General features: G+C 38.9%; 2 protein-coding genes across 3 annotated transcripts; both read right to left on the bottom strand.

Annotated features, from left to right (window-relative positions):
* Window positions 1-504: 504 nt before the first annotated feature.
* LOC105050872 (eukaryotic initiation factor 4A-15) lies at window positions 505-5,284 on the bottom strand. The gene is made up of 5 exons (XM_073261786.1): window positions 5,102-5,284; window positions 3,342-3,411; window positions 3,134-3,240; window positions 2,613-3,043; window positions 505-1,400 (listed from the first exon to the last, which is right to left on the bottom strand). The coding sequence occupies exons 2-5, from the start codon at window positions 3,407-3,409 to the stop codon at window positions 765-767; spliced, it is 1,242 nt and encodes a 413-aa protein (XP_073117887.1). The 5' UTR covers window positions 3,410-3,411; window positions 5,102-5,284; the 3' UTR covers window positions 505-764.
* Window positions 5,285-8,572: 3,288 nt separating this feature from the next.
* LOC105050873 (eukaryotic initiation factor 4A-1) lies at window positions 8,573-13,041 on the bottom strand. Of its 2 annotated transcripts, XM_073261819.1 has the most exons (5): window positions 12,922-13,041; window positions 10,933-11,002; window positions 10,678-10,784; window positions 10,134-10,564; window positions 8,573-9,442 (listed from the first exon to the last, which is right to left on the bottom strand). In XM_073261819.1, the coding sequence occupies exons 2-5, from the start codon at window positions 10,998-11,000 to the stop codon at window positions 8,807-8,809; spliced, it is 1,242 nt and encodes a 413-aa protein (XP_073117920.1). In that variant the 5' UTR covers window positions 11,001-11,002; window positions 12,922-13,041; the 3' UTR covers window positions 8,573-8,806. The 2 variants fall into 2 exon arrangements, with proteins under 2 accessions (XP_073117920.1, XP_073117921.1); XM_073261820.1 differs by lacking the exons at window positions 10,678-10,784; window positions 12,922-13,041 and having other exon boundaries at window positions 10,933-10,955.
* Window positions 13,042-26,409: the final 13,368 nt, after the last annotated feature.

The following is a 26,409-nucleotide window of genomic DNA, read 5'->3' as shown; positions in this document are numbered from 1 at the left end:
ACTCCACTTTTCTTCACTTGCACCTGCTGCATGCAATAATTTCTCCTTTCATCGCATCGCAGCACAACTCCCACCAAAAACAGGTATGCGTGGGAGCTGATAACGAAGCTCCATCATATCACATCCATCCATAACATATATCCCATGCATCACTCCTGTCCAACTCTGTTCCATATATTTTGAGCCCTTTGCGTTCTCCCAAAATAGACTAATCAATAATCATATCCATGACTCAAGCTACACCTTAATTATTACGTTGAACAAACAAATCTATCATCAGCTACATCCAAACAATAAACTCAGAGCCTGTATAAAGTAACTGACTCCAAGCGCAGATCTTGGCCGTCCCGCTTTGGACTTTTTGCAATTGCAAAGACCTAAGAGTGTTCTAAATTTCTTCGACACCACTAAAATACATGGTTAATTACCACAATGAAAAAATTTATGCTTAGAATTAAATACGGAACACTTGCGGATATCTGTGAAGTGCCTCATCAAAATAAATTGAGAACAATCAATGTCTGATAAATATTATCCATAACGTTTCCCTCTTTTAAGGTTTACCAAGACAAATAAAGCACAACCTAGCTGCTACAAAATTTCCAAAAAGATGGCATAGACAACAATTTGCTCTAGATCACCATCAATTCAAATGGTCCCAATACATAGCACTCAAAATGTTCAAAGTTTTAAAAGAATAATTCTTGAAAAAGAACACCTAGAAAGGCACTGATATTAATTACCATGCTCCGATGGAGACTCCTCTAGAGAAGGTCTGCAACATTAGATGGCAGCTCCTCAATCACCACGTTGTAAAACCTCTGGATATCAAACAACATCCTTTCATCATCACGAGTGACAAAGTTGATCGCAACACCCTTCCTTCCAAAACGTCCACTTCGTCCAATTCGGTGGAGATAGTTCTCTGGTTGGGTTGGCAGGTCATAATTTATGACCAGTGAGACTTGCTGGACATCGATACCACGGGCAAGGAGATCAGTGGTGATCAAAACACGGGAGGAGCCAGATCGGAATTCACGCATTATAATGTCCCTGGTATTCTGATCCATGTCTCCATGTGTGGCTGAGACCGTGTGATCCCTGCTCCTCATCTTGTCCGTGAGCCAGTCAACCTTGCGCCGGGTGTTCACAAAGATGACACTCTGAGTGATTGCAAGAGTCTCATAAAGATCACAGAGAGTCTCGAGCTTCCACTCTTCTCTCTCAATATTGACATAAAATTGTTTAATACCCTCAAGGGTGAGCTCATCTCGCTTCACAAGGATCCTCACAGGTTTATTCATGAATTTGCGGGTTATCTCGAGGGCCTCAGGAGGCATTGTGGCAGAGAAAACCCCAACCTGGATTTTCGAAGGAAGAAGCTGGAAGATGTCATAGATCTGCAGTGAAAGTCAACTGTTAAAACATAAACAAGAATAATCCCCTTGTAAACAGAGATAAAAAAACGTATCAGATCAAAGGATGAAAGGTGAAGGAAGCAAGCAGCAGCATTACAAAAACATAACATGAATGCAGCTGCAAAAGCACGCACACAAGAACAATAAGTGCAGCTGACATAATCAGACATGCCCCAGTAAGCCGTTGATACTAGCAGCAGAAGCAGTACACACAGATTGAGCATAAACAATATAGTATTCAACCAAATCATATTGTTGTTATAGGACGGTGGACTGTCAAGTGCCTATATAGTCAGAGGCAGCATACAGCATGGGCACTGAGAAATGTGGCCAACAAATCATACAAGTCAAAAAAGAATCACATGGATAAGACAAGTAGGGAAGCGAAAGATAATAGTGCTCCGATGTAAAAATTTCCTAGTAATCTATTTTCAGTGATGTAGCCAGCATACTACCCAAACTAGCTAAACCATGATCAAGAAATTTAAATTTTTTACTTTTTAAATATCCATGCCAGTCATGTATAACTTCATGTTTGTACAAGTAGAAATTACTATAGATGTGAATATGCCCAAAAAGAATCACTTATTGTAGCCCACATTCTCCTTCACATATAAATGATCTACAAGTCAACCAAGTCTGTATGTTCACAAATCATAAATTCATAAGCTCTTGTCTTTTGAACTTGTCCCATATATTCTTGAAGTTAATTTGACCATATATACAACCAACTATAATTTCATTTCCGCAGCGTGTAGGATAAAGACATGCATATGACTTAGATTCACTAATGTAAGCAGCTTATTTGATAAACCAATTGAACATTCAGATTTACAAGAGTCAGCTATTGAGAAAGCACTTTCTACCCACCAACTCGCAAAGTAGTTGCAAGCTTAAGGTGGATCATCATCAACAGCCAAAACATGATAGCACTCTGGAGCACCAGAACAACTCAAGGAACCATAACTGAATATAATATTGTATACTTAAATTGTAAAATATTAAAAAAAAAAATTAAAGAGATGCGTGGAACTTCATACAAATAAGAGAAAATAAGACCATATTCCAATTAAGAATTACCAGACATGGAAGTTTTCCTGATGCATCATTTAGTGTCTCAGTAAAATAAAAGAAAGAAAGCTTCAGGAAAACATAAGAAATGTTAAAAACAGAGAGGAATAGTCAAAGAGGAACCTGATCCTTGAAACCACGTGAAAGCATTTCATCTGCCTCATCCAAAACAAACATCCTAATATAATCAGGCCGAAGAGACTGCCTTCTTAACATGTCGAATACACGACCTGGAGTACCAACAACAACATGGACTCCACTTGAAAGAATCCGTTGATCCTCACGCACACTGGTTCCTCCTACACAGGCATGAACTTTTACACCCAGGTAATCACCAAGTGCTCGCATGACCTTCTCAATTTGCTGTGCTAATTCTCGAGTTGGGGCAAGAACCAAGGCTTGGCACTCAACCAGCTCGTAATTAAGCTGCTGCAAAATTCCTGAACAGAAAGTTGCTGTTTTTCCTGTCCCTGATTGTGCCTGCTGAATCACATCCAGTCCCTTGCAGAAGGGAACAATTCCTCTCTGCTGAATTGCAGAAGGCTTTTCAAAACCTACAGAGGTGAACAATAATTATTAGTCCTCACACCAAGTGCATTATTATATCGTAAGTATGAGGAGAAGTTAATTATATATGTCTCTACCATAAGCATAAATGCCCCTCAGAAGATTTTCTTGAAGCCCCATGGCATCGAAACTATCATAGACCTCGTCATATGATGTAAAAAAGTCCTGACCATCTGTCGACAACCTACACTCATGGTCATAAAACAAATACAAATTTAACAAACTTCGCAGGAGAAAAAACTTATAGTAGAACAAAGTACAATGATAATAAATAAGAGGCGATACAGGTCATTCATCTTAGCATCATATTGACGAGCATCAAATTGAGATCCCTCTGGTGCCACTCCTGCCATGTCTGCAAACAAAAGGTAAAAAATAAGGGCCATATGCATTGACAATGGAGCCATCCAATTCCAAGAGGGAAAACCGAAACCTAATTATAGTTCTCATAATCAATAATTGCAAGTAAAAATGCCTGGAACAGAAGCACTAGATCGGTCTTACTTGGACTCTAGAGTCCATGCAAGAAAATCAAATCAGAATGTACTTGCATTGCATTGACTCTTTAAACAGTACAATTTCTATTTTATTGATAATAGATTTCCTGCACAAAAGCATAGACAGGTACCCTCCAAGACATGACAGAATATGATTAGTGAATCCATGTCAGTGCACTACTGCCATTAGCACTTTGAAAACAAGCTCAGCATATGTCATATTGAAATCTCATAGTCATAGCAAGAAATCATGGTTCAAGGTCTCAGCATCATGAAATATAGTTTTATCAATTAATATCAATATATTTACTTAAAAGGTCAATGTCCAAACACGAAAAAAAGCAATTAATATCTCTAATTATCTCATCTAAGAGAATAACAAACATAATTCTGAGCATCCTTAAATGACCAATGATGTATAGATGTCTTATATTGGGAACTTCGTGAAGAGTGTAATGTGCCAGCAAGTTGTGGCTCAAGGAAACGAGTTGAATATAAATTATTTACATGTGGAAAAAAAAAACTCCAGAACAAGACCTAAAGAATCTTTCAATGAATGCAAGAGAAATCAAAAAAGAAAAGCAGCCCTAACATGAATTCGAATACAATGATAAAATCCAGTTTTTGCGATATAGAATTAAAATTCCAAAATCCTACAGCATCAAATGAGTACAAGTACCAAGCAAGCATTTTTGGTCCAACATTCACACAAACAGTTCATAAAAACAAGTCAAATAACAAACACAAAAGATATAGATGAGAATCTGAAAAAGTGAGAATCAGGACTAAATCATAAAAACAATTCATATTGTAAGCTCGGCATACAGGAAACAAGAAATGGACAAGGAGATGAATTCGGTTAAAATTATTATTATTATTATTATTTTTAAATCCCTGGACGAAGAGGAATGCAAAAGGTTCTGGCCTCAATTCATAGAACTTCTGTATCTTAAACTACCCAAAAAGAAACATGAGTTGCAAATCCATGACACGACAGAAAAATATGAAATCATAATCTTCTTTCTCGATAAGAAGGGGCGCACTGATACCACTTCCTATAAAAAAAAGGCTCCTTGGAACGCATTATTTCCAGAAAATCTAACCTAGCAACCACGAATCCAGCACACCCAGCTAGATCCGACTTAAAGAGAAAAGGCAAAGAAAAGAATCCTCAACCCACTCGAAACAGAGAGAAAGCCTTCAAAGAATGAACCTTGCTTGAAAAAATATGAAACCCTAGCCCAGAAATCCAATAAAGCTGATCAGATTCTCCTGTTTCCAAATAGATCAAACAGAAAACAGATAGAAAACAGTAACAAACCCTAAATTCCCAAACACAACGATCAGGATCTAAGCGAAAGAACGAAAAGAAACACTAAGACCGCCAAATCCAACAAAGTCATCAGATCCAGCAATTTTCTATGAAATAGAAACAAGGTCTCATCTGCGTAGAATTAAATCCAAAACGAACTCCGAAAACGGATCCAATCAAACAGATTAGTACAGCCTACAGACATATCAAGATTCATAAAACGATTTATACTTCACCTGCTTGCCAGATGGAGAACGCTTCGCTGCTGGTGGATTACCGGAGAGAGACGAATCGAAGCGAGAGCGCCGATCAACTGCTGAATCCGAGATCAAGCCTCGGATTCAACGGCAGTATGAGGAGTCGAAGCCGGCTCGAGAGGGATCCTTTTAAAGACGACGAGAGAGTGGGAGATGCGAGTGTGACGGGTCTAGGGTTTCCCACTTCTCACCGGCCACAAGATTGGACTGGTCCATGACCAGCCCAACTGGCCCAATAAGAAAGGCTGCCGGCCTGGCCTAATCCCGTGGACGTCCGCACTTTGAGTTCAGGAGAAATTTTTGTGCGTCATATTGATTCACGTTGTAATCACTTTTTAATATATATTTAATATTTATAAATTAATTTTTTATTTAAAAATTTTATATAATAAAAATATTTTTTAAAAAAATATATGATATTTTATAGTATATTATGATTTAGGATGTGATAATATGTCTGAGAATATCATAACATAAAAGAAGTATTTTTGTCTAATTATTTTTTATCATATTTAATACTTGCAGACCAATTTTTTGTTTGAAAATTTTAAACGATGAAAATATTCTTACTCTTTAAAAAAATTATAACATCCTATACATATTATGATATTTTATGTTATATTATGGTATTGTATAGATAAAATTATGATTTTTTAAACGTAAAATATTATGTCATGAATATCATAATTTTTTTAAAAAATAAAAATATTTTTATTATATAAAATTTTTAAATAAAATTTTAATTTTAATTTTCTTTTTTACCGGTAGATCAGGTCCATAATAAACCTAGGATGAAATCAATTTATTTTTTATCTTTTGAGTGCGCAAAGTAGGTTGGTGAAGAAGATATCGCGCAAAGGGAGTCACGTGGTTGGCTGATGGTGCCACTTTCCTTTGACTGACAGCTTTATCATGATAGAGGCGAGAAAGGTGCGCCGGCCATATAATTTTTATGCGACATTCTATGCGACATCAGAACAAATTATATGATGAACGAGCATTTGATTTGGAAAATGCAGGTATAACACAAATTTCACACAAAAAATGTTATTGGAGCTCTCACCAGCAGTTGTAGTATTTAACATGCTTTTGTGACGTTTCTGCGTCGCCATATCACTCCTCTAGATTTCACGTCACCCATTTTACTTGCATGGCGATGCCAAATCAGCGGCTTTGTTGATGTGGTGTTGCCAGCTTTTGCCCTTTGATTATATGACCAAGCACATCTTGTCTGATGCATGATCCTTATCTCAATTAATTATACTTTTGACCATAATAAAGGGATGTTGATGGCCGGTCTTACGTCCATGTCTGATTCTCCTTTCTCTAGCTTTTTTTTTTTTTTTGGGTAAACTTCTCTAGTTCATTTTCAAGCGCTGCTTTGGATCAGCATTTGCATGTAACCCGAATTGAGCTAGAGATGCAACTTTTGCTGCAACGGCCGACGCCTTCCAATGTTTGCTTCACTAATGCAAACTCGGCATATGACTTTAATGGAAATATTTTAAATGCCGCAACAGAACCTCCAGATTTGAGCCAGCATTGGTAAAAACATTTGATTATTTAGTCCAAACAAGATCAAATTTCTCTATTTCCAACTCCATGAAAAATTATGTACAAGTCCACTTGCTAGCAGCCATATTTTCACAGGAGTGCTTCTTTGGCTGCATATAGAGATGCAAGAGAGACAGGGTTGCCTTCTCTATCTAACAATCTCTTCTCGAAGCATTTAGAAAGGATACTGATCTCTCCTGCAAAATTTGCTACCGCTTGTTGAAAAAGAAAGATGTTTAGGATTATTAGACTGGTCCATCCAATCCAGCCAGGCTAGGGGATGGCTTGTGGGAGTATAGAGGAAAAGGGCCACTTAGGGGTGGCGATATTTAATTATTTAACTTGTTTAACTTATTTCAATCTATTGTAAGTCAGGATTGGATTTTCAATTTAATGAAATGGGCAGACATGAGAGTGAATTTTTTTTTGGTGAAACTTGAGAGTGAATTTTTGATCTATTTAATTAATATGTTAGGTTCAAGTCGATAGATTTTTGATGTATCATGCATCCAACTCAATCCAATTGCCACTTCTAGCTCCAATCCCCACTGCATTAGATGAGGAATAAAAAGTAAGATTTTTTTTTTTTTTTAATCTCACTTCGATCAGACTTGTCTATGACAGTCTTCTTCTTTCTTGTCTCACCCCATTCTGCTTCCTCCCTTCTGCTCTTTTTTTCCCCTCAAATCCTGTCAAATTCGATTGATCATTCTCAGATAGGCTCTCTTAAGGGCAAGACACCAAGGAGACCAAGTCGTATTTTTTTCTGCAACTAGTGATCACCCATCGCATAAAATCTTAAAGCACTCCGAACACTATCAATCATTTTGACGGTATAGATCTCAAAGTGAATAATTGATGATCCAACGGTGGATTTGTGTGAAGGAAGGTGGGTCCTTCTTTCACATGAAAGATACACCGCTGACCCGACACCTAGTGCCTCTTGCGTATAAAGCAATTTTAAGAGAACTTTCAAAAGTTATCAGACACCAAGTACCAAGATCTTCCTTGAATGGACCATACAGGGCCAAGGGCTCGTGCACTTCTAACTTGTTAGACATTGCCCAAATTACCGTATGCGTCATATAAATGGCCTGCTTAATCCTTCACCGCCCGATCCTTGGCTTAAATAAAAAGTGACACAATATACCATGGAAACATCCTACATTCCATTACGTTTTTTTTTTTGATATAAGTTGGGGAGTGTTTCTCACCCTTTACCCTATACTCATCCTAATCCCTATCCCCTTCTTCCTCCTCTTTTTTTTTTTTTTCTTTCTTTCCCTCTTTCTTTTTTTTTTGTCCTCAACCTTTACCCTATGCCCACTCCATCCAGACCGGAGCCTATCCATGGACCAACCAAGCCAGCGCTCACGAAACCCGGTATTGGTTTAATTAAAGGTCGAAAGGGTAGCCTACTGCCTTTAGAATCGGACCCCTATTTCTCATCAAAAGGTTCGAGGATTACACCATCCAAGCCAATCTCGTGATCATCATCAATGCACTTCCAGACCAACCTTCTTGTGAGTACAGAACAACAATCTCATTACAGAACCTCAAACCCATTCAGCAACTCCATTGTTACAGCGTCTTTCAACTTGCTACCACCCAGGAAAAGGGCTGGGTTCCACAACCATCGGATCATTTCATGATTTGAAGCAACAAAGGTCCTCAGATCATGCATCGAAATGTGATTTTGAAGCTACATGGGTCGCCTTTTGATGCCAGGGACATTTGCATCACATGTGACCTTACCTTTCGAGTATCTCAATACACAATCCCACCGCGTCAGTTCATCAAATAGTCTGATATTTACGCACCATATGAAGAGAGAGAACACACAAAGATATTAAAATATGTTCATGCGACAAATAAAGAAATGTTGAAACCATGCAATAAGAAAAAATTAGACACTCCCCCTTAAATGTAACCGAAAAGAGTACAACAAAATCTAACAGCTCCAAAACTTTGCACAGATGGGATAAAAAATTAATTTGCTTCCAATCACCATCAAAGCAAATGGTCCCAAACATACCACCAAAAATAGTCAGGTTAAGTTTGATGAGAAAAATATTGGAAACAGAAAAAACCTACAAAGGCATAAATATTAAATACTATCCCAGAAACTCATCACAGGAGGTCAGCAACATTCGACGGCAGCTCCTCAATCACCACATTGTAGAACCTCTGAATATCAAACAGCATCCTTTCATCATCACGAGTGACAAAGTTGATCGCAACACCCTTCCTTCCGAAACGTCCACTTCGCCCAATCCGGTGGAGATAGTTCTCTGGTTGGGTTGGTAGGTCATAATTTATGACCAGTGAAACTTGCTGGACATCGATACCACGAGCAAGGAGATCAGTTGTGATCAGAACACGGGAGGAACCAGATCGGAATTCACGCATTATAATGTCCCTGGTATTCTGATCCATGTCACCATGTGTAGCTGAGACCGTGTGATCCCTGCTCCTCATCTTGTCCGTGAGCCAGTCAACCTTGCGTCGGGTGTTCACAAAGATGACACTTTGAGTGATTGCCAGAGTCTCATAAAGATCACAGAGAGTCTCGAGCTTCCACTCTTCTCTTTCAACATTGACATAAAACTGTTTAATACCCTCAAGGGTGAGCTCATCTCGCTTCACAAGGATCCTCACAGGTTTGTTCATGAATTTGCGGGTTATCTCGAGGGCCTCAGGAGGCATTGTGGCAGAGAAGACCCCAACCTGGATTTTAGAAGGAAGAAGCTGGAAGATGTCGTAGATCTGCAGTGAAAGGTCAACTGTTAAAACATAAACAAGAAGAATCCCTTGTAAACAGAGAGAAAAAAAATGCATAAGATCAAAGGATGAAAGGTGAAGGAAGCAAGCAGCACCATTACAAAAACAGACAATAAATAAAAAACAAGCAATTGCCTTAACAAAAGCACACACATCAAACTGTAAAAACACAGTAAAAAAAGCAGAGTCAGGTTATTAAAAGAAAATATGCCCATAGCATCTTAGCACAGGTCAAGCATCTTTCAGTAACAATATGAAACAAACACATACAAACCATGCTAAGTGTAAATATATTAAGGAACTTCATATATCTTAGTTCCAAGAACACCAGAACTTTGAACAAGTTAGTCCATTAGCATAGAAAAGAGAACTTCATGCCTTGTGCTTAAGACAGAATATTATGCTGCTGCATCACAAATCGGATCTCTATTCAAATAACATCAGTATTGCAATTCTGGGTTCACAACAGATGAAGTCAAATGCAAAAAATATAACTCCTTTAAATGTTTAAAGCTAGAATATTTTATGGTGTAAGCATGCAGATGAATATTATAGCACAATGCTTATTAAATAGTTCATTGACAGAAAAAAAGATTAAGATTGCATTTTTTAAATAAAAAAACACAAAATAAAAAAGCAGACTCAGTAAACATAGAGGAAAAGGCAAAAAGGAAACCTGGTCCTTGAAACCACGTGAAAGCATTTCATCTGCCTCATCCAGTACAAACATTCTAATGTAGTCAGGACGGAGTGATTGCCTCCGTAACATGTCAAAAACACGACCTGGGGTACCAACAACAACGTGAACCCCACTCGAAAGAATTCGCTGATCCTCACGAACACTGGTTCCCCCAACACAAGCATGAACTTTCACACCCAGGTAGTCACCAAGTGCTCGCATGACCTTCTCGATTTGCTGCGCTAGTTCTCGAGTTGGGGCAAGAACTAAAGCCTGGCATTCAACCAACCCATAATCAAGCTGCTGCAAAATTCCAGAACAGAAAGTTGCAGTTTTCCCTGTCCCTGATTGCGCTTGCTGAATCACATCAAGTCCCTTGCAGAAGGGAACAATTCCTCTTTGTTGAATCGCAGAGGGCTTTTCAAAACCTGAAAAAAAGACACACAACATTAAATGATAAGTACCAGTCCTCAGACCAAATACATCACTGAATTACAATGGATAGACTACTGATAAGAATAACCAAATATTCTGGTTCTACCATAAGCATAAATCCCTCTAAGAAGATTTTCTTGGAGACCCATAGCATCAAAACTATCATAAACCTCATCATATGTTGCGAAGAAATCTTGTCCATCTGCTGTCAGCCTACACTCACCCATACACATTTTAAACAAACATAACTATAATTAGAAACTTGGCCAAATAAAGTTAAAACACAGAAGGCACTAGGCCATGACATAAAAATAAAGGATATAAAAGAAAGGGTAGAAGAATAAAAAGCGAGAAGTAATACAGCTCATTCAATTTCGCATCGTATTGGCGTGCATCAAATTGAGATCCTTCGGGTGCTAATCCAGCCATGTCTGCAAACAAGAGTGTATAAGAAAATGAGAAGAAAAATTTATGGCCACTTAGAAAAAACTCCAAGGCAAAAAAAAAAAAACTTATTGAAAAATTACACATAACAAAAGATTAACTAAAGCTTAAATCTCCAATATACTAGATCATAAGATAACGGACATACAAAAAAGTTATTAGCAAAAATTAACATAACATTGGAAACAACAGAAAAACATAACGCACTACAAGAAATGTGAGCACAGATTTAAAGAGGTTAATGCCATGCATATGTAATAGAGAAGACAGAGAACTTGCACAAGTTGCAAACGGCATCAAGAAGAATCAATCAAGATTGTATCTGCATGTGCAATGGAGATTTGAGGTAGAGAGAAATGCTCTAAATTGCATTAGGGGTCCAGGCGTAGAAGGCATAAGCTTATGGACATTGCAAAAAAGAATTTGGCAAAGCCTGTGGGAGCCCACGAGGCAATGCTAAGGCCATGCTAGATGATTATGGTACAAGAGATAAAAGCATAGTAAGATAAAAGGTAGCTCTCCGATTTGAGTACAAAAATAAAAATTAGAATAATGTGTCTTAACAGAAATGTATACAACATCTCAAAACATAAATTGATCAAACAAATTAGTGAAGGCATTTCAGGCACTCAAACATATTGAAGCACCGGGTTTCTAATGTTGCTGAGAAAGTGCAAGAAAACTAAAACCTAGAGAGGACTCTTCTCCCTTTTATTTGACAAATAATAATATTGGTTCACCCAAAACATAAGAAAAGTCCCTTTTTTTCTTTTTGTTTTCTGGCATAAATTTACTTCTTTTATTATTTTCGCAAACAGAACCCTAAAATTTTAGAAAAAGTGGCTGAAAAAAAAAATATGCCTGTCTACGTTATTAATAGCTTAAAAAGGCACAAGTGGATGTAAACATAGTAGAAAATCATGAATAAACAGCCAGGCATGGTAGATGCAGTAGGATAACGGTCTGTTTCATTCAAGAATTGAAAAGGGAAAAAAATGATTGAATCTGTAATTGTAATGCCTAACTATGTAAAGGTTGCCACAACGTTATTCCAGGCAACTGCTCAGTAATGAGGTTGAGAGACCCTCTTTTTTTGGTTTCTTCTTTTCTTGTACTTGTTTTCTTTTGATAGGACCAAGCAGACAAGAATAAGAATTTGGCCTGGGGGTTGAATTGTAATAGAAAGAAGTATCATGGGAATTATTGCATTCCCCCAAAACTATAATCCACGCCTATTATAAAAGCAAACAGGGACTGAAGGAAATAATAGTTGAACAATAGTAAAAAAATATGTCCTCAGTAAAACATAGCATTCTGACGAAAAGTACGATAATCTGATGCCAAACAATAATAACGTCAAAACCCAGATATGGTAAAAGATATCAAGCGAACTATTGAACAGGCCTACCAATCCACCTGGCTAGTGACACACTCTATAATCGGTTCCAAGAAAGAAAGTGGAAAAGCCGTTCCATGCCTTTTTTTTTTTAAGATTATCTTCAAAACCCGGCACCCAATTAAACTTATAGATAGTAAATGCATGAAGAGAGAGAACTCAACCCAAACAAAATAAACCCTAAGACCCCCAAAACCAATCAACTCAACTAGATCCACCACTAGTTTAACATATAACCAACGAAACTACAAATAAGACCAAAAAATATAGATTTTGATGCGGATCAACATGGAAGTAGATAGAACAAAAGTAACCCTAGCACCTCCAGGATGAGATCTTTAATGCTCATGAGCCAATAAAGCGAAACAGATCCGGCAGTTTCGAAATTAGATAGAAGAAAAACAAGATCTCTTCTATCTCGAACGAAAGCAAAAGAACAACAAAACGAAATCGACATAGATTATGAAAACTAAATAGATAGTATAAGATTCGGAGCAAGATGAACTCCACCTGCTTGCTAGATCGAGAAGGCAATGGAAACGACCTCCAGATCAAATTCTCTTGCGATTGAAGGAGAAGTGCGCGGCGATCGGCAGCTGAACCCGAGATCAAGCCTCGGATTCAACGGCGGTACGAGAAGTTGGAGGCGGCTTTTAGAGAGGTCTGAAAGCAAAGAGAAAAAGAGAGAATAGAAGGGGCGGGGTGCGGGCCAGGGTATGGTTACCGATGGAAACTGACTAGGACGGGCCTCAACTGGACCTTAACGTTTGGGCCCATGGCTAGACCTCGGATATTTACTGAATCAACGCCAGGTCCAAGACCAAACCCTCTTGCTCTAACTCTTAACAGACGCAACAACAGAGGCAGCCTAGCCGGAATTGAACTCAAGCCATCTTGCCAACTCAACCATTGGGAATTCTTAAGACCATCAATTATGGGTGCAGACCCTCTGCAATACTCAGGATAAACCGTATATACATCACATCACGAATAGCTACACATAACTGCATGCGGCATGCACCACACAATCTGCATCCATACATGGCCACCCATCACATAATGAACAATATGATTGTGATAGTCTCACATTAGTTGTGTAAGAATTTAAGTGGAGTATATAATAATTTACATGGACTACTATCAATAACTGGATCTAAGAATTTTTGGACCGTATGATTTAAGGTCCAAATAAGTTGTTAGGTCAGTGGTCGGTGTGGTGCATGATATAATGGTATTAGAACCATTTCCGAGATACGATCATGTGGGGCCACATTGGAACAAACTGTACATTCCGATGATGTATCCTCGATCCAATGGGAGAAAGCTGACACTCGAGGATGGTGATAGTCGCATGGTAGGCTTATCTTCGGAGTCTCATATGGATGTGTACTGAGAGAAGATACTGGGGCCAAGTGGTTCTTAACGAGGACGTCAGAGATTAAAGTAGGAGAGAGATTTAAGTAGAGTGTATAATAACTTACATGGGCTACTACCAACAATCGGGCCTAGACATTTTTCGGCCACATGGTTTAAGATCCAAACAAATTGTTGGGTTAGTGGTCGGTGTGGGATGTGACAATGATGAACGGTGCATGCAATGCACCACAGAGAATTTGCACTCATCAATTTTATTTGTATACACACTATAGAAAGTATACTAATGTACCTACATCACCTTGATTGAGAGATATAAGTATGCCTTAAGTCTAGAGGTTGTCGGCATGCCTTGCCATACCTACCACTTAGTCCATGTAAAGCTAGATGAAATTATGTCTACGTGCATGTTCACCTGATTTTAGTAATTCATTAGCTTTTTTAATATCACTTTTATTTCTTATCATTTATTTTTAAAAATAAAATTATAAAAATCAAGATAAAATATATTTGATGCTAATATTTTTTATTTTAAAAATTATTTTCATTATTTAAAAAAATAAAATAAAAAATTTTACTTTTAATTTTTTAAAAATAATATACTCATAAATTTTAGAGCTACGATCAAAACTACTCACCACCACCACTATTATCTATATCAATATTATAATTATCTTTATTGCCGATGCTGTCACCATCATTTACATCATCTTTGTTATCTTTACCTTATGATCGCCACCAATATTATTATCATCTTTATTATATCATCGATGTCTGCACTACTATTATTATTATCATTATCATACAACTACCATCATCATTACCATCTCTACCACATATTTAACACTCCCCACCACCACTATTTGAAGGATCGGAGGCCCTCAATTATCATTGAAAATTAGATGGAAGAGATTATTAGCTTGTTACATTGGCTGTTGCACAATAAAATATACTATCTCTTATTGACATTTTTGCTGCTTAATGAAATCTTGGTGTACTATTATCACAATATGACTCTCAAAAATGACGAGGTGGTGAAGCACTCAAAAAAAAATATTTATATTAATATAAAAAATTAGTATTAGATTATGTTATTATTTAAACATTGTCATTGATACATAGAACCATTATATTAGCTATTACTTTATTCCAAAATATTAATTGTATGGATGAACTAGCCGGCTAACAAAATATATGGCATATATAAATATGTGTGATTCTTAAGGATGTGCTAGCATACTGGTATATATTATTTTTTGTTTGGAAACTGAAAATGGATGAATATTTGGTTACCGTTCTGAAAAAAAATTGCTTATACAGAAAATAGAGCACGGCCTAACACATAAACAACTTAGGACAGTACCATCCGTATAATAACTAGCAACTATCCGGTCGTCCATGCAGCTAATTCAAAGTCTTTTCCAAGTCGAAATGGTCCAGGACATGCAAATCGGAGAATCATAGTTAATCAAAAGTCTTTTTCATGTGGAAAGGATGATTCTGAGCAAATATTATTATTCAGAGTGTATCGGCATATAAAAAAGCACGAAAAGAACAAATTTGATCCCATCCTATGTTTTCAAGTTTATTATATGCATATGTATATGTATATATTTATTTTTTTAATTTATTATATATTATATTAAATAATTATTAAAAAATTAATAAAAAATATTTAATTAAGTTTATGTTTAAAATAACTATCTATTTAAGTTTCAAATAATTTTTTTAATTTGAAACATAATTTAAAATAACTATTCAAATAAGATGAAATAACTCAATTATCTTTATAGTTATAAAGCAATATTACACTATTATAAAGCAACACTACACTATTATAAAAAATACTGTACTATAATAAAAGCAGTACTATATTATTATAAAATAATACTATACTATTATAAAGTTATACTATACTATTATAAAGTAATACTGCATTGTCGTAAAGTAATACTCTAATAAAGAAATACTACACTATAATGATGTAATACTATCTTATTGTAAAGAATACTATACAATATAATACAATAAAGCAACACTATATTATTATAAAGAATACTATACTACTATAATGTAATATTATCTTATTATAAAGAAATATTATACTAATATAATATAATAAAAAAAATATTATATTATTAAAAAAAATAATATATTAATTTAATATAATATTATGATCTTATTGTGAAGAAATACTGCACTATGATAATATACTGTAGTATTTTAAAGGATATAAAGATGAAAAGATAATTTTAACCAAAATAGATAGTTGCTTTTAACTTATATTTGAAATGAATAAATATTTTTATATAAATTTATTTAAAAAATTATTTTTAAATTAAAAATAAAATTAAAAATTTTTTCTAATTTTATATTATTAAAATTTCCAATCCCATAAATCTTATCCGTTAAGTAATTTAGTATTACTACTCCAGATGGTAAACGTGACCCGCTGTCTTCAATGGCCATGATCTCTATCCCAGAGGCACATGGAACATCTCCCAACTTCTTCTCCCCTCGTTCCTCATTTTTTATATAGAAAGAAATCTTCGAGCTAAACCGAAAGGATGCTATGGAAGCGCATGGCATGAGTAATTTCTTCGTTACCTGTACAATAGTGGGTGATCACCCAACCCCACCACACCACCCCCCACCCCCCTCCCCCTTCCGTGGCGTCTCAGCACTACCGAAGAATGAACGGATGGTGGTCTCGCCATCGCCATCGCCATCGCCATCAACATGCGAGCGAGAAACGGTGCGTCCCAAGTCTGCCGTTCCTCGTTTTATCCTCACCTATCTTCCATTGCACAATCCCGCCCCAAACCTAACCCACCCCTTCTCTATCTCTGAGCCGGGAGCGGGGGGCGTGAAGCCTTTCCACCCCTCCACCTCGATCTCTCTCGGGTGTTTCTCTCATCCATTTCCTTTTTATCGATTATATTATCGGGATCACTATGATATATAATCTCTTTATATGCGTTAAATTAAATCTATTAACATACAGATTATCTCATTAGTTTCCTCGTTTGTCCCTGTCGAATGATTTCAATACCAACTTTCTTGTTGAGTTTACTGATACCGTCTTCTTTTTCTTTTCCTTTTTTAATAAAAATTTGGGATTTATTCATTCTTTTCTTTTATAGGCAGAATCGCGTATTAATCAGCTGATTTGAATTTTTCATAGATACTTGCGAATTATTGTCGAGATGCAAGTCCGGTTCGGATGATCCGAAAGAAGAAACTATTCGTAGAAGTCCGGTTAAGGATTTCAGCCATTATTTCGAGGAGCTCGAAGAAGAAAAAAGGATTTTATGAAACTTTCACTCGATAATTGTGAACAGGCTCAGAGCCCTAGTTCAGTAACTCTAACCGGGGATTTGAGGAAACTCTGTTGATCGGCACGTAGTGACACTCAATAGGTGGATGCATCGATATTAACTAGTCAATTCTTAAAGTACAAATACGTATCCTCTTTTGTGGGGAAGAACAAAGCTTCTGACTGTTAGAATTTGACGTCTTGAGATTCAGTCCATATTGAGCCCACAACAAGGTTTTCGATGAAAAATGGAGTCCAACGAGATCAAGATCATCTGAAATGGAGCTCGAACGGAGAAGATACGAGCTTTTAAAGTCGGCATAAAATCCGAAGCGATGGAAGACAGCGGCGGCGGCGGAGGCGGCGGTACGGCCGCAGGTGCGACGCGCGCCCAGGCGGGCAGCGTGGACGCGCGACCCAGGCCCGCCAGCGGCGGGCGGCCCAGCGGCGCGGGCCGGCCCAGGCACCTGCCTGGGCCCTCTTCTCCGGTCCACGGGTGGTCCTGTGGACCGCGTGGGCGTTTTCCATGCATTTCTCACGGTCTACGGCATTATTTCGTGGATCGGAGCGCGATCAGAGGGCTCAGGTGACTCCCGATCTTGATCCGACGGTCTGGGATGTGATTTGGTTTGATTAAGGACTCCTAAACCTAATCTAAGTCATGTTTAACCCTTTTAAAAGGGCCTGTGATGCAGAGGAAGTGGGGTTTGGTTTTGTACTGTGGACGCTGTACAGAACTGAGGAAGAAGCGCGCGTTGCTGAGAGAGAAGGAGCAGGAGGCTCCTGGACAGCGGTCGCCAGGCACTTCAGAGGTTCAGGGGTCTTCCAAGAGAGAGAGCTTTGAGAGAAAAATTTCTAAAGAGAGAGAATTGGGTGTACAAGGGTTGAGGTGAGGTCTCCTCTTGTAAATTTTTTTTTTTTCATAGTGAAGTTTGCATGCTCCGTGGAGAGAGCCCTTTTGTGGCTAATCCACGTATTTTGATTATTTTTGTTTTGTTTCTTCTTTCTTCCTGTTGCATCGCGTGGTATTGAAAAGATCTTGGAAGGTGGTGTCCAGACCAGACATCCACCCAACAAGTGGTATCAGAGCAAGATGGTACAAGGATGCAGATTGCAGCGGTGGTGAACAAAACTGAAGATGGAGAAGATAGGAATAATCAAGATGGAGATCAACAAGTTCGATAATAAGATCAATTTCTTCTTTTGGCAGGCAAGGGTGAAGGACGTGCTCATCCAATAGGGTTGATCGATGTTCTCTTGTGCGATGAGAAGCCGACCACCATGAAGGTGCGGGATTGGAAACGGCTACAGATGCAGGCGGTGAGTACCATTCGCATGTACCTGACGGATGAGGTGGTGATCCATGTGCTGAGCGAGACTTTTCTGATGGTGCTGTGGTCGAAGCTCGAAAATTGTACATGGCGAAGTCTCTCAATAATACTCTTTTCCTTTGGAGACAGTTCTACCAACTGCGGATGACTGAGGGACAGAGCGTGCAGGAGCATCTAAGCCACTTCCAGAAGATCCTCACCGACCTCCTCAACGTTGGTGAGAATGTTGAGGAGAAGACTAGGGCGTTGGTTTTGCTGGCGTCGCTTCCCCCTTCGTATGAATCCTTGGTGACTGCTCTTCTAGTGGGGAAGAGCACCATCAAAATGGATGAGGTCACCGCGGCGATACTCCAGAACGAGGTTCTCAGGAGGAAGAACCCAGCTTCGAGCTCAGGTGGCGGCTTCTGGAGGAGCAGGAGGCGGTAGACGGAGCGACAGGAGATCGCAACGAGGCGGTCCAAGTTCAGGAGGGACTTGAGCAAAATCAGGTGTTATCGGTATGAGGAGTTGGGGCATCTAGCCAGAGATTGTCCTCAACTCAAAAATCGGACGGTGGCTACTGTAGCGACGGCCGGCAGCGATTCAGATGGAGATGTCTTGGAGATATCTGACGAGATATCTACTTCTTCCCAGCAGTGAATATTAGATTCTGCATGTTCCTATTATGTATATTGCAGAGAGGAGCAGCTTGACTCCCTGGAGAACAGTGAGGGCACTGTATATCTGTCGGATGGATCGAGCTGTGCGATCAGACGCATTGGGACGATCAGCTAGAAGACACATGACGGTGCAGTGAGGAGATTGGGGGAGGTCCGACACATACCCGATTTCAAACGGAATCTTATCTCACTTAGCAGACTGGATTCGAGAGGCTACAGGACGGTAGCTGGTGGAGGAATCCTAAGGGTGCTACGCGGCGACAAGATTGTGCTGGAGGGGAAGAAGGGGAGCAGAAGACATTATTACCTGCCAGGGAGCCCAGTGTGAAGTGGAGCTTCGGGAGCCAGGGAGTCAAGCGAGGTGGAGCTCTAGGAGGCGGATCGAGCACGAGATAGGAGATTCGAGAGGACGAGAGGCGACGTCGCAAGATAAGATTCCTATTGCCGCAGAATGATGTCCCGAGCAGGTCTCAGGTCAGGAGGAGCACAGCATACGATGGAGATGGGATCGAGCAGTCTGGCTCGACTCCCATGTTTGCCCATCCATGATCAGCAGGCGATTGTCCCAGGGCATGGGGCGAGGAGATTCAGAAGCTCTCGAAGTTTGAAGGAGACTGAATATCAAGTCGAGATGGAGATTGTTAGGATTTGACACCTTGAGATTCAGTCCATATTGAGCCCACAGCAAGGTTCGCGATGAAAAACGAAGTCCAACGAGACCAAGATCATCCGAAACGGAGCTCGAACGGAGAAGATACGAGCTTTTGAAGTCGGCACGAAATCCGAGGTGGCAGAGGACCGCCGGCGGCGGGCCGACGGAGCGGCAGCGGAGCGCGGCCTAGCGGGGCCAACGCGCGGGACGCGCGACCCAGGAGCGCAGCCCAGCGGGCGGCGGCCCAGGCGGGCGCGCGGCCCAGGCGGGCACGTGGCCCAGCCCACGCGCGGGCGCGGCCCAGGCCGCGGCGCGGGCCGGCCCAAGTCCTGCCTGGGCCCTGTTCTTCGGTCCACCGTGGACCAGGAGGTCCACGGGTGAGCCTGTGGACCGCGTGGGCGTTTCCCACACGTTTCTCGCGGTCTACGATACTATTCCGTGGACCGGAGCACGATCGGAAGGCCCAAGTGACTCCCGATCTTGATCCGACGGTCTAGGATGTGATTTGAGTTGATTAAAGATTCCTAAACCTAATCTAAGTCATGTTTAACCCTTTTAAAAGGGCCTGTGATGCAGAGGAAGTGGGGTTTGGTTTTGCACTGTGGACGCCGTATGGAACCGAGGAAGAAGTGTGCGTTGCTGAGAGGGAAGGAGCAGGAGGCTCCTGGACAGCGGTCGTCAGGCACTTCAAAGGTTCTGTGGGTCTTCCAAGAGAGAGAACTTTTGAGAAGGAAACTTCTAGAGAGAGAGAATTGGATGTACAAGGATTGAGAGTGAGATCTCCTCTTATAATTTTTTTTTTTCATAGTGAAGTTTGCATGTCCCGTAGAGGTGAGCCATTTTGTAGCTGATCCACGTATTTTGATTGTTTTTGTTTTATTTCTTCTTTCTTCCTGCTGCATCGCGTGGTATTGAAAAGATCTTGAAAGATGGTGTCCAGACCAGACATCCCCCAACACTGACATTTGAATAATCATTTTTCTCAAAGTAGATTGAATTAAACTCGTAGATATCATGTGGATATGAGAATGAGAGGGCTATATGAAATTCCAAAACAACAATTGCAAAATAATTTAGTAAATTGAATTATCAGCATATATGAAGAGCCAGAGCAGGGGAGAATTCTTTATTACTAGGAGTGGTTGATGCACAATGTTCAGCCATTGAAGACTGTGAAGTTGTTTTGAGCCAGGTTGCCAAAGCTATGACTGAATTTGGAAGTTCTGTATCTGATACAGCAGATGATATCTGGAACTAGACTTTAGTTCTGATAATGTGAGGGTGCTTATTAATCATTCATATAGATAAAGCCTGGAGCAATGTATATAACATGTGCGAGAAATTTTTTCGTCTCCCTGTCGAGTGGTCAGGTAGTCATATCTACCCTCTTATGTGTAAGACTTGGTGGAGCATTGTCTGAATGTCATTTGTTCGTATACTGATTCCTTGTTGTGTACCCTTGACCAAAAATGTTGGTTGCTACTTGGTCCTGCAGTTGTATGCACGGAGGCGTGCTTGCATTTTCAGCTCCAGTGCTCTGTTGCTTTCACTATGCTGCCTTTGATGTGACTTGGTGCATGGCTGTGTTCAACAGTTCCTTGTCTGTCCTTTCCCCAGATCATTTGCTTTCTGCTGTTCTTGTTGTGTTAGAAAGTTTCTTTTTTTCTTCTGCTGATGTTCAGGGTGCTTAGTGTTTGTGTTATAATCCTCACAGTGAGGAATCGGGGATTATTTTATTGTGACTGAAAGTTTAGTTCAAAAGCAAAAAAGTGGCACTGGGAGTTAGGATGATATAGGAGATTAAAATTCTAAAAATAGCATTACAACATGCTGTTGGGAAGTTGAGTTTTCAGATGGGAAATTATCAAGCAAAAGAAGACCATGAAACCCACTTTCTGGCAGATGAGGTCATAGCACCGGCACATCAGACCATATTTTTGAAAAAAATGAAAAAGTCAGGTAATAGATGCAAGGATTAGACACCTGACAAGTTTGTGATAGATCTCATCATTTAGCATATAAATATGTAGATTTCTTTTTTCAAATTTCTAAATATTTCTGAGGAAGTTCTTGATGTAGAACTTCTTTTTTATTCTCTTTTTCCATGGCAAAAAAAGTAATTAAACACGGGCATTGCTGTATTCATGTTCAATCACTGTAATACTGTTGTTTGAAGTCTAGCTGATTGCGTGTTCAGTCAGTTTCTCCTTAACCAAATTACTTATATTTGAAGAATTGCCATAACCATACATGTGCATAAAATGATTCTATCTTATGGTATTTGCTGAACTGAGTCTTCAGATATTTACAATGAGCTGTTAACCTGTTTTGCCGAGGCCTTATGATGGGGGAGGACAATGATCATACTTTCAGAAAGCTTTCTGTTCATCTTCTTATAGAAATTTCTGTTCGGTTACTGAACTGTGAGTGGGTTCAGATTTCATCTGTTAGTAAACACTGAGCTGCTATATTTAAAGGGGAATCTTTGTGGCAAACTGCTATTGTCAGGACCTGGCCTTTGGCTGATCAGAGAAAATGGTGGCCTGGACCAATTCCTCAAGGTCTGGATAAGAGGTGAGTTGTCTAAGTAAGTCAATTTCCGTTGTTTCTTCTGGGAGATATTGCCATAAAGTTCTATTTTGTTTTCATTTTAGCAAACATGGAAGATAGTGCCAGAAAATTTCATTTTAGACAAAATGGGTCACTTTTTTTTCTTTTTATTTTGCAGAAAATCCATTTATAACCCTGTTTTCATGACCATTATCAGTTAATCGACCTCAAGTACATGTGCATTCATCCCCTTTCTATTGCACAGTTGCAGTATTGTCATATTCCATTTAATATAATATACTCGAATCTCATAACACTGTCAATTGAAGGCACCTTTCCCTGACCTATGTCCATTGTGTTTTTTAGCTTCTGATATGTGTAGGTCTCACTGGAAAGCAAGGTAGCTAAATAGTGCATAATAATCTCATTAATAAAAAAAATTTCTCATTTTTGTAAATTATTATGTGTACATGAAATGTGGTGCCTGTTGACACTGAGAAATTATATGCCTCTGTTCTCAATTTTCTATACTACTGCTAAAACATATTCATTACATTATAAAAAAGTTATTTCCTGGTTTACTTTTCGAGTCATACTCTCTTGCAGGTTAAGCTGGTTAGACATATGTTTTGTGCGGGTCCTCCTTTTCTGGCATCTGATTTTGTTCTCATGATTTGAAAATTTTCTTTTGGAAGAGCCATAAACATGACAATAAATCACATTGAAAGTGACTCATGGAATTTTCTGTGAAGGATCCGTGATTGCGAAGAAAAAAAAAAGTCATATTGCAAGGTGGGAAGAGGTCTGCTTATGGAAGGTGAAAGGGCTGAGGGCGCTCGACAAAAGAAAAGGTCGGGAGAACCTTATTCTTCGTTTATTCTCATTACACGATAAGCAGTTTTCATGTGAGCCTATTCTTCGCTTCCAATGTAACAATCATTGGTTGTTTCCAAGCACCATAATTGTGAGTACCTTCGAGTATATATGAAATAAGTTTTGCTCCAGGTGTATTCGAAAGCAGAATGAATAATGGATGATAAATGTCCACAGCAGATAATGGAGAAGATGAAGTTTCTTGAGCCTGCAATTGATTAGTCTCTGTTTCTGACATTGTAAATTAGAAAATAGAGCTCGAAAATGATGATGAGATGTGAAATGCTAAAAGCGATTACCAAAGCCCAAGAGTTCTGATACCATATTAAAATCAAGAGAGAAATAGTTTGAGAATTTTTTTTATTGATTGATTAATATTTCAGCTCTACAGAACTTATATACAGGTTGCTGTAACAAACTCCATGACAGTATAACAAATTGAAACTAACTTCAACTAATTAAGCCACTAACTACTTGCCATGTGTACTGATTATTACATCAGCTAATCATAATTTAAACCGTCCAGCTAACTAACTACTTCTTAATAGCATCAGCTATGTGCAGGTTTATATATATATATATATTTTTTATTTTATTTTATTTTTTTTTCTAGCGGTCAGATCTATGGAATTGCAAACCATTCATCGTGACCTTATGGAAGCACTTACACGAGTCTCTTTTGGGAAACTGGGTGCTAGGAAATTGCCCGTGCTTAGCTTAGGTTAGGGAGATGAGCATGTTTGCCACGTAAAAGATCATTTCACTTTGTTGCTTCTTCCTCTGTAGCTTTGCAAAGCTGTTGACGTCCCCGTGTTCAAGTCATATCATTTTCTTCAAGTGTCAAATGTCTTCTTGGATGTTCATCTTGAACTGTTGGCAGATTGATGAGTTCATTGGGAATATCGTTATTCCTTGCCTCTATCTCCCGTATACTTTTGTACTTTTTGTGACAAATCTGCAGATGCCGCATCTCCTCATGCAGCGGTATTGCAATGCTAGCTCAGGACGTTTGAGATGTGATGGATCCCATCATTAATCCTGGAAGGAATCTGGAGTGGAGAGGTGATGGCTGCCTCCTAACGGGTCAGGCCTTGCTCCGTTTGGGTCCGTCAGGATGGACCCAGGCCATTGACCTTTGTACGGTTGGACTCGGGCTTTCTAGTTGAGATCCGAAGCCAGGTCGGGCTGGTCTCAGGCTGACAACTTTCGTTGATATTAAAGCTACGCCCGGCCCGAGACTCGCCCAACCCGAAAAATCCTCAGGTCTTGTAACGAGTGTCGGTCGTACACCTCGCATGACCTTTGTTTTTCGTAGAGACAAGCATATCTATATGTCTCCTGATATGTTATCTGTTAGGCAGAGAAAATTTAAGCTGAGGGCTATCCCTGGCTATCGATCATGGTCGTGGAAAGTTCTTGTTCATTCCTTCCCCTTTTTCAAGATCAGACGCTTGCTATAAAAAATGTGTAAGCTTAGTATTGGCTAGAAATAGACTTCCGTTCTCTCACCATTTGATACATAGATAAGTTCATGGTTTGCAACAAGAAGCAAATTGTGATATGTTACTGCCAGAAACCAACATGTACACGTACGCTTGAATGCTCGCTCTGCTTTCTCCTATGCGAGTGCAAGATGGGGCCTTGCTCCTCTCATCTTTGCGCAAAGCTGCACAAGTTTTCTTTTGAGAAATGATGCTTTTGCCATGATTGCAGTCTTACTCTTGTGTTTTGGTGTAATATTCCATTGGATATTTTGATGCACCTGTCAGTGTTCTAATCAGCTGGCAGACCTTGGGATGATCGAAAGGTTGTACCAAAGTACCTTTCCGCATTTTGAGGTTGATCTGCTCCAGTATCACAGCGTGTTTACTATTTATCTCGCTCCACTGTGCTCTCGACTGTCATAAACTTACAGCGAGCTGGAAAGTAACTAGAAGGTAGCGTGATGTTAGACTAATTTATCTCTTACTGTATTAATTAAGTCTTCTAGCACCTTAATTAGACTAATCTATCTTTTGCTGTTTTAATCGAGATTTTTAGCACCTTGACTATCTATTCTTCATGTAGAAAAAAAGCTCGTCGCCTGTTAAGATTTTGTGAACTTTGTTGATTAGCATTTTCTTTTTCCCTTTCTAAGTTTTGAGTACATAAAACATGTTGGAGGAACGGTCCATGCCTATGTTATTTAATTGGCTTTATGTAGATCGTTAACAAACGGTTAGAACAACTACTTGAATAAAATTACTGTAATTAACAGCCATAATTTGGATGGTTATGGACCACTTGCTAATTATATAATAACAATGAGATTTGGGAGCTCATTAACTGTACCGATCTCGCCATTGTGGCACCTTGTACAAGGTATGGACATCTAATTTGTATCATATCCTTCTATTTGCATTTGGATGTGCCCTTAAATTAAAGTTTGATTTAGACGTCCATCTACTGTCATTAAAAAGGAAAAAAAAAAATAAATAAATAAGATTCCTCATGCACCTTGGGAGCAGGGGCTGGTTACGGAGTTGGGCTGTTTGCAACAAACTCATGCATCTGACATTAGGTTAACACTAGCCCTTAATCACTTGGTCAAAAAAATAGCCCATTATTATACTTCGAAGGGGAAAGGATTGCCCTACACGTATGGCATAAATAGGCCATTTATGATACAAGGTGGTTGATGATATCCTATTGTGCAAGAACTGTGAGCTAAAAGGAATTTAGGTTAAGGGCACAATGTTAAGGAACGCATTATTCTTATTCCAATATTTTGGTGGTTGTGAGATTTTAGATTGATAAATTACTGTAAACTTGTTATAAATCATGTATATTTCATATCTTGATCATTTTCTCAATGCTATCATAATTTTTTTCAATAAAAGAATTGTTATTATTGATTAACATAATTATACATCTCTCAAATCATCGAAATTATAGTGATATAGGCTTCACTCTTTTTTTTTTTTTTTTTTGTCAAATAAACGAGGAATTTTATTTGAGGATGTACAATGTCATTGACAACTTGAAAATGAGACTAGTTTTTATCTGAAGTTAGTATGTCATACACCAAGTCTGGGATAGATGGTTTAATAAATAACTTTGCATCCATGGGCAACTGATTGGTACTTTTAGTTTTAGATGGAACGGAACGAATCTTTTCCTCTTTTGCTTTTCCAGCCGACCCAAATTCTACTTTGCCCTTTAGAAAATTCCCATTGCCTTCGACTACTTTCCCAAACCTTTAGC

Source organism: Elaeis guineensis, chromosome 8 (genome assembly GCF_000442705.2).
Source record: "Elaeis guineensis isolate ETL-2024a chromosome 8, EG11, whole genome shotgun sequence".
Lineage (NCBI taxonomy): Eukaryota > Viridiplantae > Streptophyta > Magnoliopsida > Arecales > Arecaceae > Elaeis > Elaeis guineensis.
Note: the sequence above shows the minus strand (reverse complement) of the source record. Positions and strands in the feature narration are given on the sequence as shown.